Raw genomic sequence first — 22822 nt, 5'->3', positions numbered from 1 at the left:
CCTCAAGTGGTTATTTCTCACACTTTTCTCAACTTATCCGATTTTATCAACAGTGACTACAAATAGAAAAATGAATTGACAGATAATACAGATAAAAACATCAACAATGTTATATTTTTTTATTATTAATAATTAATAATATTCATAAGTACAGTTATTAAATATTTATTTAAAATGAGTGACTTTTTAGCCGCTAACAATATTTGCGGCCAAAGTTTACTGCGACTTGTATCGCGAGGTAATGCCATAATTGCTGAATTGATGAGATTAAAAGATTATGTTCCACCAGTATTTAGGTTTGTAATTAATTTCCATTGACAATTAAATCTATTTTTTATTATTTAAATATTATTTTGTATTGTAGATTGGAATCTAAGCGTCACCTCCAAAAATATGGATCAATTATTATGGACTTTGCTTACTTCAAAGCCGCCAATGTCAATGAACAGAAAATTGAAAATGATAATGTAAGTTATTCAGTAATTTCTAAAAATTATAAAAGTGTAATAATTATTTTAAAATTTTTATCCCAGACTCTTCAGGAACTTGACGAAAATTTAAGAGACAATTACACTGATGTATTAACAAGAATTTACTTAGCTTTTGAAAGTATCCACAAATATATTACTGATTTCAATGCTTACATAGATGAGTTAGATGATGGCCATTATATTCAGCAATCCGTCGAAACTGTGATGCTTAATGAAGAAGGAAAGCAGTTGATGGTTTGTCATTTTACTTTTTATAAATTTCAATAAAAGAATCATACTTATTTTTATTTTAAACTTTTCAGTGTGAAGCAGTCTATTTATACGGAGTGATGTTGCTTCTGGTGGATCATCAGTTTGAAGGTCACGTACGTGAGAGACTTTTAGTATCTTATTACCGGTATAATGCTCAGAGATCATCATCAACTCGAGTAGATGACGTCTGTACTCTACTAAGATCAACAGGATTTTCTAAATCATCAGCTAAACGTCCTCCAAACTATCCTGAAGATTACTTTGGGTATTTTACTGTTTATTTTTAAGCATATAACAATATTAAATAACTTTTTAGCTTAATACTGTTATGATATTCCAGGAGGGTGCCAATTAAATCAAAGTTCATAGAGTTACTGATTGGTCGTTTAAGATCAGACGAAATTTATAGTCAATCTTTAGCATTTCCCAATCCAGAGCATCGTAGTATAGCTTCAGCAAATCAAGCTGCGATGCTGGTTATTATTTTATCATTTCAGCCGTCAATTTTGCACAATAGTTCGGCAACAATGCGTGAAATAGTTGACAGATTTTTTCCTGATAACTGGGTGATAAGTATCTATATGGGAATTGTTTTAAATCTTTGTGACTGGTGGTTACCCTACAAAGCAACGCGTACAGCTCTGAATAATACTTTAGAGACTGCTAACATCAAGAAAACAGCCCAAAATTATGGACTAAAAATAAAAGTAAGTAAAAACAAACTATTGTAAATTTAATTGATTATTATTCAGACAATAAAATTACTTAATTTATAGAAATTGATAACAGAAACTGAAAAATTACAACTAGCAGTAACGTTAGATGAGAATGAAATAGAATCAGTAATAAAATTAATCCGTGAATGCAATGTATCACTCCATTGGATGCTTTTGCATACAACTGTACCAACAGTTCTACGAGAAGAATCAAAGCGTTCTCGGTTATTGCGACAGCAAGTGATCAATGAAAGTAAATATACTCCTGAAGAATGCTTGAAGTTATTATTGAGCACCGCTCAAATAGAGCAAGACGTCAAACAGATTTACAAACAGTTGTTGCATGACAAAGAGTCTAAATGGAGTGAGAATAAAAACACGTGTGTCGAAAGAATCAATGACCTAGCGCAGGTATTGGAGACCAACAAGTACGTCGACAGTGTAGAAACAAATGAATGCTTGAAAATGTGGTTCAAAGAAATCAGCGCTCACGTGAGCTCACTTCAGCAAGAGGACGGTAGAAAGATAGCTCAGTTACTTCAAGCACTCGAGGAAGTTCAAGAGTTTCACCAGCTTGAAAACAATCTACAGGTGTCTCAGTATTTAAATGACACACGCGAGATTTTGCACAACATGCTACGAACCGGTAGTATAACGGAAGACACATTGATTGCCTTGAATATATTGACGGACTGCTGCTACGCTTGGAATATCATGGAAACTTTTATTGATATAATGCAGAATAATATCAAGAAAAATCCTCCTACTGTTATTAAATTAAAAGCGTTGTTCCTGAAAATGGCTTCGGCTTTAGAGATGCCATTGCTGAGAATCAATCAAGCACGCAGCGCGGATTTGTCCTCTGTTTCACAGTATTACAGTCGGGAATTAGAAAGTTATGCTCGTCGAGTGCTGCAAATTATCCCAGAGACTGTTTTTGGATTACTGGCGCAAATAGTTCACTTGGAGACCAATGTTTTTAAGGAGATACCTATGAAACTTTACAAAGATAAATTAAAGGACTACGCGCAGCTGGATGAACGTCTGCAAATGGCCAAATTGACCTACGCTGTTTCGGTATTCACCAAAGGAGTCTTGTCGCTGAGAAGCGTCTCCCTAGGAGTACTCAGAGTTGATTCCCACAGATTGTTAGAAGACGGAATTCGTCAGGAGTTGGCTAAAAAGATAACGATTGCTCTGCACAATGGTTTGACATTCGACAATAAATCCAAAGCTAGCCTCGTTGAAAAATTAAATGATTTGGCTAATGTGATGGATGGCTACCGCAAGTCTTTTCAATATATTCAAGACTATATAAATATCAACAGCTTGAAAATATGGCACGAAGAAATAACGTTTATTATCAATGCAGCGTTAGAGGATGAGTGCAAGAATTCAACGTGGATGCCAAGTAAATCCTGGAAGATGTTGATCACCGATGACAAACAGGATTATTCTAGTCTTGTAGAGGCTAATGGGGGTAGTACTTTTATGGGTAGACTCGCCAAGGAATTGATACGCGTGACAGATCCAAAGACCACTGTTTACATTGAGCATGCGTTAGCATGGTATGATTTGAAAAGCCAGAATGAAATTTTGAATTACAAAGTTTTCTCTATGGTATTGATGGCAATAGGCACTCCTGGCTTGCATGGGCTCGATAAATTATTGTCGCATTTTATTACGATGGAATTGAAAAATTTATTCAAATATGTTGACCATGGGGTACGTGATAAAAGCTGGGGAGCTATGATTGATGAATGTGGAGCTATTATTCAAAATATTGAGTACTGTAGAAGTAAGTACTTATTTAGTTTATTTATTTGAATAGATATTAATTTTTTTATTCCTTACAGATAATCCAGGGAAGCTTTATTCGAGTGTAATGAATCATTCGAACAAAATATGGCCTTATATGATAGAATGTTTATTAAAAATAGGCCACTACCAATTGTTGAGGAATAAAATTAGCTATGAATTAAATACTGCTTGTAAATTTGAGGCCAAACACGTGGAATCAGCACTGAGAACTCTAAACCTGTAAGTATTTTGAGTAGTAGCTGTTTATTGGTAATTAAATAGATAAAAATATGTATATTTGTACTGATATTTACAGAGCGGTACTTGATGAGTTACGTAAAAAGTCTGATGAATGTCTGACAACTCAAGAAGAGCGTGATTTTATTCATGAATTGAGTATTAGACTCGATTGGACTGGCATCAGTGATCCTCTTAATAAGACATATTTAAAATTATCGAGTTTAAATCATTTGGATCTTTTATTATTTTTGTTCACGATTTCGTATTTGCACAAGCTCCATTACTGCAAGAATACAGGTATATATTTTTTGATTACTCCATTAAATAAATTAAGTAAATTATTTGTCGGAATTATAATTAGGTGAGTAGAGTAATAGATTAATTAAGATGAGTAGTGTTGTAAAGGTCAATTTAGTCTAGACGCAGCTTACTGAGAATACGCCTAGACAGACGTCAGTTTGACGAATAATATAAATAATCCGATAGGAATTCATTTTGAAATAGAATTTATATTGATCTATTTGTAGGTACGGTATCATTCAAATTCAATTTACTCAAAGTACTCAAGATACGAATCATGAATAAACCAACTGATTTAAATTCATAAAAATAAAACTTACAATCATTCATTTCCTATCGTGTGGTTTTAATTTATTTTTATTTATATATTTCAGCTAGTCTTCTCAGCAAGAAAACTCAAGATTCCATCGATGCTGTTGTTTTTACAATAGGCGTTCAAACATTCCTACGGCAATTTTCTAATGATATTTTTAATAATTACATAACATATCTCTGTAAATATGTCTTATCTTTTGTGTCTAGCGACAGGTATGAATTTTTAAATGAAAAAAATTTTATAATATTTAAATTTTATTAATAATTATTATTACTTTTGTTTTTAGTGGAAAAATGGGAAGTGAATGGGAGTCAGAAGGCACAACTATTTTGTACTACTTGCAATTAATATCAAAGTATGCAAACATACCAAAATCCGCAATATTTGAAACAATTCCGGTCATCATTTTAGACCAATACAAGCAAGTGATAAAATAAAATAAATTTGGTTATATTAATAAAATACAAAACTGATGAAAATATGTATATAATTATGATTTATATTTTATGAGAGCCAAAATAATAAAATAATATATAAAATAATACTTAATTGGGCAATTTTTCCAACTATTTAATTAAAATAAAATGATGAGTATATTATTATGGATATTAATATGTTGAGCAGTATATGGATGCGCGTGTGTGGGGAAAACATTAGTTGCCACAGTAGTTAAACTCTGCAGAGGATCAAAGTGGGTATTAAATGAAATAAAATGTAACGAAGATGTAGTAGGCGTGATACATAATCGAGTACATCGGCGGCAAATGCACCAGCGGTTGCTTGCGGTAGGCGGCTGCACGCCGTTCATCGGCGACAAGTGCGGTAGCCGCTGTACACAGTTGTTGGTTCGTCCTACAAAAAGGACTCACAATCGAATCGGGTTCTCAGTTGCAAATAGAATAACTCCAATACCGATTATTTTACAAAAAGTGTAGTTTTTATATCACTGTTCAGTATCTATTAGTTATGCTGTACTCAAATTCTCAATGAAGTCTCGCAAAAAGGTGGATATTTATTTTTAAATATATTATTATTGATAAATAATTAATCTATTATTTGTATGTTCAATTATTTTAGTTGACACAGAATGTTTAAGGTGTGACTGTGCGTGTATATGTCATACTAATTTCTCCGAAAAATAGTTTATTACTTCTTTGTAATTATCGAAAATTAAATAGAAGATATAGTTTTGTCATTTATTTTTATTATACTTACTTTTGTATATAATTTTATTTTTTTAATTATTTATTATAAATTCAAAAGATGGAAATTAATTTATATTTTTTTTTTATTCAGAAAATAATGCGTTTAATATTGGTGATTACAATTGCAATTTTTGGAGGATGTACTGTCGCATCACAAGACACCAGTTCATTTCGTGATCCATCATCTTACATTATGAGAGTACGTCCTAAGACACGTATGGGTAGTTCACGGCCATTTCCTCTAGTAGAACTTCCACTATCGACAGCAATTGGTTTTGGTAAACGCAATAAAAATTACTTGACAACTAATTTAGAGCCAAAAATGAAACGTATTCTTCGTGGTATTTCCACGCACAATAACTCTCGCCAGTAAGTATTGACCTTATCATCACTCTCATTGAAATAATAAAAAGAAAAAACTATTTTTTAACAAAAAACAATGCTATTGTTTCAATAGAACTCCAATTTATTGGTTTGCCAAGATTGTGAGAAGATATCCGGGACTCGAAACAGAATAAAAGTATCAAGTATTCAGTTTTCATGAAATTTAACCAGCTTTCAACTAGTGAATGTATATTTTCATATTTAATTACCATAGATATCAAGCGTATTATATATGTTATATTTTATTAATATTAAATTTTCGTTTTAATTATTATGATTGTAATTAATCTTTATTTATTAATCTAAATGTATTTTAATAAAGGTTTGCGGTTAATAAATAAATTGTACGTGAAATTGAAATTTCATTCAATAGTACTCATTAAAATTTATTTTTTAAAATCTCAATATTTTTTACTAATTAAAACATTTAAATGCTAGTGATATTTTTCCTAACATACAATAGTTACTTTAATTGATTGAATTTTTAATTAGTTATTAAACTACATAAGATATTTCATATTTAATCAATAGATCAGTGATAATATATCAAGCAAGAAAAAAGACTTGCAAATAATATAAAAATGCGCGAAGCATATATTATAATTGTATAATATATATTAAATAATTAATAAATAGACTATTAATCATAAATTGTTAAAATTTTAAATTTCATCAAATATTATTAAATAATCCGATGTAATTTTGTATCACAGAAATACTCATCTTCAATAGGTCTTGTTAATAATTGTTATTATTTTTATAATTTCTTCATTCTAATATATAATATGAATATGAATACAAGCATTACAGATACTTTGAGCTATATATTGCTTGCATACGTAACATACAAGGCACATTCTTGGATGCAACAAAAACACGTGTTAAATGATAATTCACCAAGCAATATTGCAAAAACTTATTTCATTGTTTCTTCTATTGCTTTTGTCAGTAATATGTTTTAATTCAATACAACAAATGTGCGTTGTCTATCCAATTGTAACTTTCATACACGGAGAAAAATACATTTACAAAACAGATACATATTCTTCTTGATAATTAATTCTGTAAAAAAAAAGTAATGAATAAATTATCTACTTTTAATTGAGCATTAAAAATTTTAAATATATATAAAAAAATTACTTTTATAATTATATCATTAACTAATTAAAAATTTATCTAATTTATTATTTAGTTAATAGTTTGTATTTTATGACCTTTAAAATATTAAAAGCTGATAAATTTACAGTCGCAACCTACTTTAATAATTTAAAAAATATACAGATGTAATCAAACTAACTTTCAATTATTTTTGTACAATTTATACAACGATCGTTAAAAAAACTTGTTAAAAAGTCAATCTGTAATTGCAAATTATTTTTCTCCGTGTTGTTTAAATAATTGTGCGACTATTGACAATAAATAACAAGATATTGATAACAATAATAATAATAATCACTAAAAAAATAATTAATAATATATAGACCTTTATAATAAACTATATCAATTATTTCAAACAGTTTTACGCTGAGCTAAAATTCTGCTAATAAATTTAACAGGGAAACTATCGGAATTATTTTATTAATTATTTACTGTAATTAATTAATTAATAAAATTTTATGAGAGACGTCGATGCGATTCGTGAGGAAGACGATGCGAGCTACTGTCAGTAGAGCTTTCGCCAGCGCTCGATGCTTTTTTCCTCTCGTTAATGACGTTACGCCGAGACTTTTTCTGAACTTTTGATGGTCGTGTATTTTGTTGTTGTTGCTGGTGTTGTACTGATTGATTGTCATTAATTGTTTGCGTAACGCGTGAAGTTAAATCTTGATTATTCACGTCGATTGTCGTCGTCGCCGTCTGCTCTTTATTTTTGTTTCTATTATTATCAATAGACATTATTGATTTTAATTGACTACGTTTTGTGGTACGTTCACCTGATGCAGGGCTTAGTAATAATTTAGGCGAGCCGTTGTTATTGTTGTTATTGTTGTTGTTGTTTGAGCGCAAAAGCGCGCCCAAAACTTGGCCGGAAAAAAATGTCGGCGCTTGACGGATGCGAACGGTGTTCATATTTGGACTCGCATTGTCCAAAATTAATTTTTCGGTGTCACCGTCCAGATCACTGCCGTTGTAATACGCGTTCCGAGTGCTTTCTGATTTTTTTAAGATCGATTTGGCGCGGTGATGCCGATCTGTTAGGTACGACATCATCGATTCGCTGTCTATTGAATCGACTGACAGAGACAGTTTGTTTCCACTTGTCGGGCCTGAAAGTTTTTTTTTTTATTTAATAATAACATGTTTAGACTTTTGGTTGGAAATTAACTTATAACAAAATTTATGAAGAAAACAAATTATCAATTTTTTAATATTATTTATATTTTTTTGTATGTTTAAATATCGGATGAAAAAATTCACTAGATAATTTTTCAAGTTACTCACATGTAATTAAAAAAAATTTCTTTAAATCATTGAATTTATAAAGAGAAAATAATTCTTATTCACTTATTTGCCATTAATAAAAATATTTGACAAAGAAACAATGAAGAATATTCTTCGGCTAAAAACTTCTAACAGAAAATTTGATTTTCTAGTTTTTAATTTAATATTTAAACATACAATTAACTAAAATCATTTGATAAATATTAAAAAAAAAAAAAAAATAGCAGTATTTTCTTTTTCTTTAAAAAAAATTTATTGCAAATAGTTAACTTTAAAATTTCTAATAAATTTTTATAAACTTGCATTTTAAAAATTACAATGGTAATTAAAGCTTTAAAAAAATTCAGCGCAACTATAATTATCAGAATTTTATTTTATAACTGCTAAAAATTATGTATAGAAAAGATATAACGGTAAATATAGTATTGTATTATTATTTTTATTTAATATTGATGAAGTATAAGATTTATATCGTTTCTATACGGATTGAAAATAAAATATAGAGAATGGGATAATGAATGATTAGTGCAGCATTTTCAATATCATAAATTCCGAGTGAAAATAAAGCTTTCATTCGTTATTAATTTATTTTTTATTTAAAATCTCTCTTCACCTTTATTGCGGTTCTGACTGTATCATGTGAATAATCTACAATCAGATGCATTTTGTAATAATAAAAAAAATAAATAAATTATTTAAATATATTAATATCATATTTATAATATAAGTTATTCAAATAAATAAATAAAAATAAATAACTTAAATTATGATAAATCCAGTCCAACACATTTTTATAATATTATATATAAGTAACAATAAAACTTACAGCGCTAAATTAAATTCGTACTTTTTCTATTAATCTTTTCATTTATTTCATTTTTTTTAAACTGTATTATTGTTTTTTATTAATATCGACTCAACGATGATAAAAAAATAAATTTATTTACAAGAGCGTGACTTGTTGCGGAAATAATTCGGAACCAGCCAAATAACTTTCGTCTTTATAAAAAAATCATTATTTTTAATTAATAAATTAGTTAATAAATAAATTAATAATACCATTTTCTCGTTTTTCTTCTTTCTCCCATAGATTATTATTATTATTTTTTTTTTTTTTTGTTAAAAACTTAAGGCTCTCACTCACAGTAAATATTTATCACGTTTAAATTTAATTATTAATTCCTCTTACTTAAATTAATTATTAAAAATGAGCAAAAATTTCCTAAAGTGTCATTGAGCGTCTAAATAAATAATAAATAAAATAATAAAATCTACCGCAACAGACACTAGATAAAACTTCAAAATTTGTATACTTCATTAAAATTTTCATTATTCATAGATATAATAATTTTTATCTTTTCCCTTGAAATTTATAATAAATTCACATAGACAATAGACTTTTTAATAATTAATTATTGATAAGCTATGACTCGCGTGCACAGCTACTGGCTATATTTACCTACAGGACATTTAGACCTTTGTTCATTTTTTATTTATTTATTTTTTATATCGTTTTCGCTTGCTTTGTTTATATGATACGCGGGCAATATACTAATAATAATAATGATAATAATCATGTATATATAGTAACAAGTTAATAAAATTTACATATATACATATGAGAATTTGTATGTCGTGATATAAATCAAGTGTACATATTATTTCAGCTAGTGTGTGATAAAAATTAATAATAATAAAAAAAGCACGGCCTATTAGCATTCGTGCCATTCATTCCCAACAACTATTATGGATATCAATTTGTGCCTAGAGCTTGCAATTAATGCAATGATTCAATGTATGTAATGTTACTTCACTATAGTCTTCTATCATAAAAAAAAAAAAAAAATTAACAATTCATTTCCTTTACCAATAGTCAATTAATCAATAATTAACCGTGTAATGCGTGAAGAGTGCGTGCGTAATATTACAACTTCATTTAAAATTTATTATTTATTAATATTAATAATAATAATAAATTTAATTAGACTATTTAATATTCTAACGTGATAAAATTGCATTTATAATTATTCATCTATCATTCAACAATTCTAGAGGAATAAATAATAATCTATCATCTATCGTTCTCCTACGACTCAAAGCAGGGAATGATATGTCATTATAACTTGATATCTTACATTAATAATAATAATGATAATAATAATTAAAATAATAATAATTAAAATAAAATCTATTTACAACAAAATTAATGATGAATAAACTAGCCCTAATGAAATATATCTGAATAATTAAAATTACTGAGCGTTATTTCAATAAAATAGGTGACTTATTAACAAAGCGGTGGGCTGATGGCATCCTCGAGCACGTGAGTTACTATTGTTGGTTCATTTACCATATTGCTTGGTACCACCGCTATTCCCAAATAGATGTTGGTTTATCAGTCGCGATGCCGATGCGAGACTCGTCAGCGAAGTATTTGACGTATTCCCAGGAACAGTCCCGCGACCACCTCGCAGACCTACGTATGAATTATTGTTGTCTTCCAGGGCATCCGGTGTTTTCGTTGTGTTACTTTGATTACTGCTTTGCTGGTCGCCAGTTATTGTTGGTCTACGTCCTGATGCACTCTGAAATTTTATTTATTATATTAGTAATTTGATTTTATAATTTTATTTAATTACTAATCATAAAAATTAATATTTTGGACTTTACTAGACATTATTTTAAGTATAATAAATTTTTAATAAAAAATGTTGACTTTTAATCATTATGTATAAACAATTTCTAATAAAAAATTTGATATTTTTAATATTTTTGACGTTAGTTGTGCTGTTTATAAATGACCTGATGTTAATATAAATGATTGATATATCTTAAAAAAGACAACTAACATATTTGATTCTTTTTTAAAAAATATTCTGTCAACGAAATTTAAGTTTTAATAGAAAATAATTATTTAAATTCTTTTAATTTAAATATAAAATCACAAAAAAATTTAAATATGACATCTGACGACAATTTTCATCTTGAATAGTTCTATATTCCATAAAAACTTTATTTCTTCTCGACTTTTAAAATTCTTGTTTCAATTTTATCTGTTTAAGTAAAAATAAAAATTTTGTAAAAGTAATTTTAGAAATGAATTGACTATTAAATAAATGAAATTATAAATAAATGTAAAGTACCTTAGCAACACGGGTTTTTCGATGTTTTGGCAAAGTATCAGTGTTGACACTGGCCTTAATCGAGTCGTGCTGAACTTGAACGCTCTTTGAAAATTCTGTAGGATTAGTATTAGTGGAACTGGGCGAAAATAGTGCAGACTGATGATCTACGGTGGGCGATTTGTCGGTATTTATTTCCCGGCACTTATTGTCAGCACCTTCTAGAGGATTTATGTACAAATTGCTGTCAGCTTCGTTGGGCGCATCACCATCCAGTAATTCTTGGGAATTGAACGGATGAGTTTGACAGGTCGCGTACGTCTCGGAACTATCAACACTCCCGCGTTCATTGTACGATTTTGAGGGATAACTCGTCGCCGGAGTGGTCGCTGGTTCTGTCGGCGGTGCTGCAATAGCTGGAGCTGATATTGGGGCTGATGATGCCGCTATTGCTGTTATTTGTCTCAATGGTGATGAGTATGAGAATAAATCACCGAATGCACTGGTATCAATACTGTTCTCGCGCAGCGAGCGCATTTCTTGGCATACTGGATTACGGAAATCACTTGTCGCCAGTGGCATTATGTCTTCAGCGTCTCTGTAATCTTTGTATTCCTGTGTAACATACAAAACAAACGAGAACCAACGACAATCAAACATATCATGATAATTTTTGCTCCGATACATCTCATAGTGGATCACTTTTACTTAAACTCTACAAAAAGTTAAACTTTTTATGGCTCGCTTGAGTTTATTATCGTCTGAAAGAATTATTTTAAAAAGAATCGTTATCATTCTGAAGAAATAACTTTTTAAAGTTTTTGTTGTTTCAAAAAAGTTTGTAAGATAAATATTTATCCGTAGAAATATATTTCTTCTCTATAAATAAATTAATTCAAATTTTGATCTTAAAAAAAGTTGGAAAATTCACATAAAAAATTTTATTATAAAATCTAAATTTTATAAATTATTTTTTCAACGCAACAAATACTAAAATCTTTTCTTCAGCATGAATTTAAAAATAATTTAACTCTTTTTCTTCTGTGTGATCCTTTTAGAAAATTTCTTTTCACAGATTGAAAAAAATTTTACTTTTCTTCAAATGATATATCTGTTAAATATTAAACAAGTTTTTAAAAAATAATAACTATAAAAAAAAAACAAATATTTTCTCTAAATACACATGCAATAAATCTGATGAATTCTTAAAAGAAGAATAAAGTAAAAACATTAGAAAGATTATTTTACTCGCTACTGAAATAAAATTTCCAATAGGTTTTAAAATCAACAGGATGCAGGATAAAAATAAAGAGATATAATAATAATAATCAAAGGGTAAAATAGTTGTTTTCGCTCTAAAATATTGTTATTGATAGTAAATACCTTAGTTGTACAAAAGCAACACTCAAATTCACTAGGGATTTCATCGAATTTCTCGGATTTTTTGCTGTCTTTTTTATCTTCATCCTAAACACCACACACAAAATACAAAAAAAAAAATTATACTCTCCTGTTTTATTTGTCTATTTATTTAGTCAAGACCTCCCATCGTAAACTATTGAACCTTTTGACGACCTTCTATTTATTGACGATGTGTCATAAGTTTATTTTTTGACTTATATAAATATTAATATTACAAATATAAATACAAATACAATTAGTGCGAATAGATGAAACAGCATTTTTTATTATTAGAAATGGTTCAAGTGTTTCCAATGAGATGAATGCATTCAAATTAACAGACAGACAAAGTATAATAAAATCAAACAAATTGTTTGGTATAAATGTTTGAGTGAATAAACAAATACTAGTGAATACAAATACAAATAAACTTGTAAGCTTTGTATGAATAATGTACTATGTGAAGTATGAATAATGAATTATGAATTACGATGGCATTTTATTTTAATTATCTTCGGAGCCTGAGAGACATTTTAACTTAATTAAAAATATCTTTATATCTTTACACTCTACAATATAATAAATCATTTTATAATTTACATCAAAACTGTTTTTAATATCCATCAAATTAAATGCATTTTTTAATATAAAAATTTTCTGAAGAAATGATAAATGTTTTAATTAAAAAAAAAAAAAAAAAAAAAAAAAAACTTTTAATAAATGAAGTGCCACTTTGTGATGCGAATTTACTTACCCGTTGCTTAAAAAATCATAATAAATGAAGATGCAGGATAAAATAATTGAAAATGAAATATTAATGATAATATACATATATACAATAAAAAATAAATAAACAATGTCAATGAACAAAAAAATTATTTATTGATGATAATGATTTTACAAATTTGCCTGGCCCTCCTCATATGTCTTTATTGCTATTTGTTTCAACTCAGTTCCAATGAAAATTTATTGATTTATTATTATCTACATCTACATCTATGTATTCACTATAAATATAAATTTATGCAATTGTGAATGTCTGAGTATGATTATTGACTATTTTTAAAAATAATATTGACATAATTATAAATAGTTATTTTAAAATAATCAGCTCCTCATCGATACTCTGGAATGTCGTCTCCAAATCTCCAGTTCCATTTCACATTTGTACATTGCGTATATCAGGCGCCATTGTCTGAAAAATAGCGACAAATACTATTGATATATTTAAATCCTTAATTATAATCCAGTGATTGATGTTTAATTTAAAGATTTAACAGCAGTAACTTAAATTACTTGCTCTAATTATTATTCTCATTCCTAATCAGGATAAGTATCATTTCTTCATTAACATAATTAACTTTAAATTATCGTATTACGTGATTGCAAATGCTAATGGTAATGAGAAAAATAATCTAAAACGATGTTTCAATTTGTCGGAGAATTATAACATGATAACATTGTAAAGAGTAATAACGATAAATCATTATTGATAGTTATAATACTTGAACGCTAATTCTACTTATTATATTGATTGTCTTTACTCTATTATATTTTGCCAGCGAAGCTAAATTGCTTGTTTTTATTGGCATTGTTTCAATGTAATATATTTTTTAATCTTTTCTTCTTAGATAACTATACATATATATTTGTAACTATATTATATATGTTATAACTATATTGTATATCTGCATGTACCAAAACATATAAAAGCATACTTAATTTATTACACTCACGTATTTATAAAATAAACAGAATAAATAACATTTGTAATTAATAATAAATAATACTATTAACGATAATGACAAATAATTAAATATTAAGCAAAGCTTATTATTTATTACATTTTATTTTATAATAATAATAAAAATATGTGTGGTGACGTAGAAAAATTTTATAATAAATTACAACAAAATCGTACTATTGTATTTTGTATTGTACTACCGAGATAAATATATTTCTGTCATTGGCTTACTCACGATGAAAGTCTGAGTGATTGTATAAAAATAACTATGGGCAGTAAGCCACAAAACGCTTCGACATTTGTCTCTTATGACAATTGATATTATACAATTACGTATAAGTATAAAAAAAAAAGAAGAAATGAAAAAATTTATAAAAAAGTAATCGATAAAATTGACAAAAGCACAAATAAAATAAAAACTCTTACATAAACAGTAGATATTAAATAAGAGTAATATAAAAAAATAAATTTATAAAATGCTATTTACAATTTTTAGTCTATATAAACTTAACATATTTAAATATTTTATATACAACATAACACATTTAAACTTGTAAAGTGGGCTCTTTGTTTATATAAAATTCAAAATAAAAACAACGCAGACAAAGTGGCACATTCTTAAAATTACACATGAAAAATTAAACTGCTAAGCGATACCTTGTTTTTTTTTGTTTTTTTTTTTTTTTTGTTAAAAAAAGTTAAGTTAAATTTAAAAAAAATATAAAAAAAATTATCATACATTATTAATTGATCATTCTTGTTATCAGAATTAGATTACAAAAATTATATATTATTTGTTAGTGTCAAGTAATGCCTTTCAGTATTATTAATCTTATTAATAATTAACTCAGAACCTTGCTATGGCTGGTTATTTTAAAAACTATACCTTACACAATGCCGAAGGTTGATTACTTAATTACGTCTTAGCAGTAGCTCGAAAATGTCAAGAATTTATTAAAAATTAAATAAAAAAAAGTTTATAAACAAAGTTATTTTTAACTTTGTTGATTTTAAAGTGTTTTATGAAAAATAATTTTAATAATTAACATATAATTAAACTCTGTGTATTATATTCAACAAATATAACTTCTAATATGATTATTTAAATAAGCGCTAAAAATACATTCAACAATAGTTTATTAAAATTGACGTGTTTGAATATTTCAGTGCTTAAATTTGAGATAAAGAGAGCATGAAAACGCCGTATTGATTTTATATATTTTTAGATTTTCTATAAATGCACATATTAATTCATAAACTTTTATTTTCCGGTTTGTTTAAAATTCAATTGAAATTTTTGACTTATGCTTTTTGTTTTATCAATTAAAGGTATAGAATAATAATAATAATGATAATATTATTGTAAATAAAATATTTTCAATTGAAATAATTCAATAACTTAATACGATAAAAATCTACTGACAAAAATTACAACGCAATAAGCACATATTAGTCTCAGGCTCCTTATATATAATGACAAATGACATTTTAATAATGATTAATGACAATAATGACAATGATTTCATGGGCTATTACAATAAAAAGCTCTTGTTACTATTATGTTAATAATAATACTAATAATAATAATAATAATAATAATAATAATAATAATAATAATAATAATAATAATATAAATGTCATGATAACGTTTGAATTGTGTTGCTTTGATAAAAGCTTTCAAATAAATAATTCAAAAATAAATTATCCTTCTATAGCATCAATAAAATTTTCTTCCAAATAGATTTAACATTAAATAAAATTTTTTTTTCAATGCTCAAACGTTACCGGGTGTGGCTCTGTTCTTATTTACTCAACACTCGAATTATAAAACTCGATAAATTTCACCCAGGAACGTTCATTTAAACAGTAATTATTTAATTAGCAATTCAAATGATATTTAAACGATAGTAGAAAATTAATTACCCTTAAATGGATGAAAGTAATCACGAGTAAAATAACGAGAGAGTTCCAATTTTTTTTCTCATTTTTTTTATATATTTTCTTGATCAATATGAATAATAGATTTATTATTGTAATATTTTCCAATAACGAGGAGCCGTAGCACTTTAATCACTCCTATCCGTCTCAGTGAGTTTTGATAAATAACTTTATTATTAAAGTACTTTTCTGCAAGTAATGTCGGGAAATCTATAACCGTTTATCAGCTAAGATATTCAAGATTAGAAAATAAAATAATAATTTTAATATAATATGGTGTATAATTTATACTTTCAATTCGTTTTAATACTTATATATTTGGCGTCGTACCATCGCGATTCGTTGTACGTTATTGGTATTATTACTGTTATTATTATTCCTTATTTAAAATAGTGCAGTTAAAATTTATATCTCTCTACAAGCTTAGTGTTTTTTATAAGCTAAAATTATTAAAACGTGTAGATAATTTTAAAAAATTATTCAAATTGGACGGTGGTCGGTGAAGTGTGTCGTGTAATGTGATTAATCAATTAATTTGTAATTTAAATTTAAATTAGTCCACTTATTAAAACACACTAAATATTATTAATAATATCTTCAGTACACTATTTACACATAACACTATCAGCAGCAAGAATTACACTTGAACCTGAAAAAAATGAATATAAAAACTAGCTGGGTTGCTCAATGATGTCTACCTTGGTACACATTTTAAAAAATAATAAATTTAATACTTTTTAGTTTTCTAAAACTGCAGTTGGCAAAATCTAAAAAACTATTACCTATTCTCATAATATCGATAGCTAATTATAATTAAAATAAATATTATTAATAATATCACAATTATTACTATTATTAATTACTTCAACAGAGCCACATAAATGTTGTTAGATAACAAATAATCAATAATTAATTAACAAGAGGGTGACATCAAACATTATCATATCTTCGATTAACACAAATATTATTAGACAGACATTTCCATTCTACCGATGTTACGTGAATAGACTTGTGTTAATGAAGCTGCGATTAAAAAAAAAAAAAAAAAATTAAATTATTAGAAATTACTTAAAATAATAGTTGATAAAATAAAATTAAATAAAGAATAATATTAAAGTAAAGGAAGAATATAGTAGCGAGTAAATAATGATAAGTAACTTACGCTAGGTGTAGTATTGCCTTGGTTAGAGTGTTGAGCAAGCATCTCATCCTGGTAGTAATCCTCGTTCTGGGAACCCGGTAAATTTTGCGCAAAGTCGAGCAGCCGACGGTTAGGACTGTCTGGAGAAGTAGGCATATCATTAGAAACTTGGGGGAATGATGAAGAGGCACTTCTACGTTGTCGTGATATATTACTGTAGTGCTCGTAATTCCGATAGCAACCGGCTCCAGTTTGCGCTGGTCCACGTCCGCAAGCCGATTCGCCCTCGGTACTGTTACCATCTGCACCTGACATGTTGTGACCTACAAGAGTTTGAGATGAAGACAAAAAAAAAATAAAAATAATTAAGACATGAACAACACAAGGGGACAGGGATTGAAGTTATGATTCAATTTTATTTTTTTTTTTATCTAATCTAGTGTCAGAGAAAGGAAATTGAAGAGGAAATGAGCTGAGGCGAGGAACTTATTCGATTGAACAAATGTTTTAATTGAAGAAATGATTCGATGGGAGAGAATATAGAAGAAGAATATAAATAGTCAGAAGTTTTGATTAATAAGTTGCATGATGAAGTCGATATAGAAGAACAAGAAGATATAATTGCAGAATAAGTTCCTCGCTTATATTATCTTACCAGTGTCGACGATGACGTCAATGAGATCCATACTCTTGGCAAAGGCATCCCTCAAATTGATATGATGGAATGATACAATACTGCCCTCACGCTTGGCACGCTCCAAGGCCTCACGACGTTTTAACGCTTTTTCACGTCTCATCTGATTTTTGTAAAACTCAGCAAAATTATTGACAATAATGGGAATAGGCAACGCAATTACCAGGACACCACATATACAACATACACTGCCAATCACTTTGCCAAGAGGAGTCGTAGGATAAATGTCTCCGTAACCTACGGTCGTCATGGTGATTCCAGCCCACCAAAACGTCTCCGGAATGCTTATAAATTTGGTCCCGGGCTCTTCTTTCTCCGCGAAGTATGCAAGGCTCGAGAATATCAGAACACCCATCGCGAGAAAGAGCATAAGCAGCCCGAGTTCTTTGTACGAATTTCTCAGTGTGAAACCGAGACTCTGGAGTCCCGTTGAGTGACGCGCTAGTTTCAGGATCCTCAGGATTCGCATTATACGGAATATCTGAACTACCCGTCTCACGTCTTGGAACTGGTCATTTGCGTTCTTGTTTGTCTCTACGAGAAACAGGGACACAAAGTACGGCAATATTGCTAGTAAGTCTATTATATTTAAGCCGCCTTTGAAGAACTTCCACTTGTCTGGCGAAGCACTAAATCTAAGCAAGTACTCCAGGGTAAACCAAGTTATGCAGACCGCTTCGACCATCGCTAGTTGAGGATTGTCTTGAAAGTTTCCCTTCTCATCGTTAACTTGCATACTGGGAATGGTGTTGAGTGTCAGTGCAATCGTCGATAGCACAATAAACAATATTGATATCACAGCTATCACCTGAAAATTTATTTATTATCTTCAACATTATCATCATCTCCAGTTTTATCCTTATTTATATATTATGTCGTCTTCTTTTGATCTTTATCTTCCAAAATCAGAATTTATCAATTGGAAACCCTCAACTTAAACTCCTATTAAATTATTATGTTTGATTTATTGCCTTGACATAACTTCGCGGAATATATTTCCATCAAGTACACTCGTCCCAGGTACTAATTTATAAGTTTTTAGTAAATAGACTTATTTACTTATTTTTATTATATATTTTTTATATTTTTTTTTATTTTGCAGCAGAACGTAGTATTTTTTCTACGACCACCTCCCACTTTCTTCACTGTTCTGTCCTAGCATAGCTTCGTGGAGCGTTTACCGTCACTGCATATTACCTCAACGTTTATTTCAAATTTATTCTCATTATAATTAATATTAATCTTAACTTTTTTTTATTCTTAGATACAATAATAAATATATATATATATATTATATATAAACACAAGACAAAATGCCAAGCGTTTAAGCAATAGACAGCCGACCAAAATTATTCATTCAGTTTTTTATGAAAATAACAAGTTTTATTTTTATTTTTAATTTTTTTTTTTTTACATTATTTTTAATCAAAAGACGTGACGTAAAATAACAAACAAAAGCGCACGATGCACATACGGATATTAAATTATCAATCGGATATTCTATGCATAAATACATTATTCATAGAGTAAATTCTTTCTATTTCTATGCATCGGTTTGAGAATGAAAATTTTTTTTATTATCCAGTTTATTAATAAAAAAATATATACTGAAAGCAAGAAAAAGCCATTGCACAATATTATTTATAAACCAAATAAATTATAAATTTAAATGTAAAATAAATTTAAAAACAAGGCTTTTATCTGGGTTTTATATTTATATAATATAAATGAATAATCTTGGAAGAAACGAAAACGACTCTCATCGAAGCTTTGTTTAAAAAAAAAAAAAAGTATAAATAATTTAAATAAAGTTTTGATACAATGAACCTTCAACAGGCACACTAACCCAGTCTTACTTGACCGTTCATTCACATTCAGCGATCCATATTCTACAAGTAACCGGCACAATTAAACGTTATTTGTCAGCACACGTGTATTCTCGATGACACTTGCTCTGACATTCACCAGCGTGTCTAGCAGTCGTTGATAATAATCACGGGTGAGAAAAGTTTATCGTTTATTTTAGTGCTTTTATTTGTAGAATATTTGCTTTCACATATTTACAGCAGGCTCTTGCAGTGAGTATTAATTTTGAAAAAATTTTTTTAAGAACAATATATAAAATTTTGTTCAGAATTTTCATTAAATTGATCTGTAGCATTATTATTATTTTAACGCAGATCAATTTAAATTTTGTTTACAATTAACATATCAATTAGCTTATTTTTTTTCAGTTGGATTTTACAAAAAATTGTCTCGAGGCCGGATTGACGAGCCAATACAAACACATCGTTACTGTCCCTTCAAGATACCGTTCCTTGTACCTACAAGTAATCATGCGCTCATCGTATTGATTTTATTTAATGAAGAGATCTTAAGAAATTAATTAATAATAGAAAATAAGGTAAAGTATGATATAATTGATAATTATTAATTAGATTATATCATTTCATTAGATAACTTAAGCACCTGCAGGGATCCTATTAATAGAAAAGCAGAGAAAATTAGATAAATAAATAGATACGCGTGATTACTTTCCACAGGGAGCGGGAACGAGAAAGGACTTACGTGATACCTGGTAATCGCGTATGAACCCTCCCATCATTATCACCGCGACATTTACGTTGATTATATATTGTTGGTTTTATTTCTTTTTAATAGAACAAATTCGTTCTTTAAATATTTGCCAAAACAAGGGAAAAAAGCTGTTGGAAAATACAATTATACATTTATAACCAAGGTAGAATATTATTGAACAGCACCTAGAAATTAAAGTACACATTACAGTAAACGAACAATATTTATATTTACACTTTTAAGCACCTGGATTACATTTACGATTATAATTCAATTTTTTAAGCGTTAGATTAGTTAATAACGATCAAGTTTATGATTATAATTATGGTTTATGATTAACTATAAGTGTGTATTAATATTATAGTAGAGAGTTGAGATAGTAATAATTATGTTTACTATAAACTTTTTATTAACTAAGATTTATCGTTAAAAGCTTGGTCACTACTTTCTTCTTTTATACAGTAATAATATTAATAATAACAATGATGATATGAGAAGAAATATTAAAATAAAATGAAGTACTGGACTTTATCGGTTTAGAGATCATGAAAACTATCGTCAGCGTAAAATAAAGACGTTGTAAAAAAAGATAGTAAACTGAATTGTTATACTCTATAAATCTAAAATATAAAAGTATTTGTGTATGAAATTAATGGCTGATTTTACAGTGATATTTTTATTATTGCTATAATTTATAAGTTATAAGTAAACATACCTTATATTTTATATTTTATAAGTATAGTTTTGGGCAAGCCAACTGACTATTAATCTCAAACGACCCTCCCGGAGGCTACAATACTTCTAACTGTGCTCAAAAAATTTATAATTCTTATAAAGTAGTTTTATGCTGAGATTCATTAATCCCCTCTCTTGAAACAGAGAAAAGAAAATTAACCACCCAAAAATCTATATTTGGAAGGGAAGAAAAGCTAAGAAGGAAAAAAATATATATGTACGTCTGAATGAAAAAATGTTAATAAATTAATACGAAGGCGGTCAGGTTATAAACCTTTACTTAGAAACAAAGTTTTAAAGTAGCCTAGAAACGTCGTGTTGAAGCAAAACTTTGGCGTTTAATTATTCGAAAATTAGATTTATAAATAACTCGCTTATAAAAGTTGTATTACGTGGCGATTGATATTGCTTGTTAACTTTAACGTAAATATTAATGCCCTTTTTTTATGTAACGTCTTTATATTTGTCAGATATTGATCTCAGTAGATGACTTAAACCGATAAAGTTTCCTTCTGTTATAATTCACTTATATTAATTGTTTTTTGATGAATTATTATTATTATTATTAATATAGATTGTAAAAGCCGTGGATTATGTAATTTATTAAAATTACAGGAAATAAAAAGAAAAAAATGCAGCATATGAGTAAAATATATGGCGGTAAAAGCCTGGCCGGAACATAATTATTGTATACTACTGATGTGCTGAAAAATGTTGGGCAGCAATGTGTATGCAGCAATTATTCTGGCGAGCGTACTTGACATTATTATCGTTGCAAAGTGTACAGCAAAAAATGAAAACAATGAAGCGGTAAATAAAGTCAAAAGAATATTTAATTTAATATGGATTATAAAAGAGTGTGCAAGCAACAGAACGTTTTAATAAAGCCGAGAAAGACCTTTTGTTTTAGCATAGTTTTTCGTCATTTGCACTGAATATATACATGTATATGATATAAGACATATCTTACTCTTGTTGAGTCATATTATAACCACCAGAGTGTAATTTTAGATTTTACAACAACCTTTGTGTAAATTTCTCTTTAATACGTTCACGCTGGTTGTCTGGTTTTAGCCATTAACGTGAACTTGCATTGGTGATGTCAGTGGAGTGGGAATTTGTGAATCGCCAAATGGAATTTAATGCATGCGCGTTTTAATAACAATCGTTAAAAAACGTCTGTGTATTTACATACTCGTAAATTGTATCATATACTCGTATATTTGTTATATAGATATACTGTACATACCAAATTTATGCAGTTATCTATAAAGACATAAAATGCTACGTACTAATATTTTTTCTTTTTTTTTTACATGTCTGC

The 22822-nt window shown here is 28.2% G+C and overlaps 2 protein-coding genes across 5 annotated transcripts; one reads left to right on the top strand and one right to left on the bottom strand.

Moving 5' to 3' along the window:
* The first annotated feature begins 31 nt into the window (after window positions 1-31).
* On the top strand, window positions 32-5732 carry LOC123266256 (WASH complex subunit 5). Its single transcript, XM_044730402.1, has 11 exons — window positions 32-296; window positions 365-467; window positions 534-725; window positions 794-1008; window positions 1084-1450; window positions 1520-3257; window positions 3316-3499; window positions 3576-3796; window positions 4174-4327; window positions 4402-5119; window positions 5412-5732. Exons 1-10 carry the CDS (start codon window positions 175-177, stop codon window positions 4550-4552), a joined length of 3447 nt encoding a protein of 1148 aa, XP_044586337.1. The 5' UTR covers window positions 32-174; the 3' UTR covers window positions 4553-5119; window positions 5412-5732.
* Window positions 5733-6439: 707 nt separating this feature from the next.
* Window positions 6440-19800, bottom strand: LOC123266315 (potassium voltage-gated channel subfamily B member 1-like). Of its 4 annotated transcripts, XM_044730525.1 has the most exons (7): window positions 18148-19800; window positions 17708-17815; window positions 17514-17632; window positions 12652-12735; window positions 11290-11883; window positions 10497-10731; window positions 6440-7971 (listed from the first exon to the last, which is right to left on the bottom strand). In XM_044730525.1, the coding sequence occupies exons 1-7, from the start codon at window positions 18920-18922 to the stop codon at window positions 7319-7321; spliced, it is 2568 nt and encodes an 855-aa protein (XP_044586460.1). In that variant the 5' UTR covers window positions 18923-19800; the 3' UTR covers window positions 6440-7318. The 4 variants fall into 4 exon arrangements, with proteins under 4 accessions (XP_044586460.1, XP_044586451.1, XP_044586479.1 ...); XM_044730516.1 differs by having other exon boundaries at window positions 17514-17815; XM_044730544.1 differs by lacking the exon at window positions 12652-12735 and having other exon boundaries at window positions 18148-19799.
* Between the last annotated feature and the right edge of the window lie 3022 nt (window positions 19801-22822).

Source organism: Cotesia glomerata, linkage group LG1, assembly GCF_020080835.1.
Source record: "Cotesia glomerata isolate CgM1 linkage group LG1, MPM_Cglom_v2.3, whole genome shotgun sequence".
NCBI classification, from domain to species: Eukaryota; Metazoa; Arthropoda; class Insecta; order Hymenoptera; family Braconidae; genus Cotesia; species Cotesia glomerata.
The sequence above is the reverse complement of the archived record's forward strand: the minus strand, read 5'-3'. Positions and strand labels throughout refer to the sequence as shown.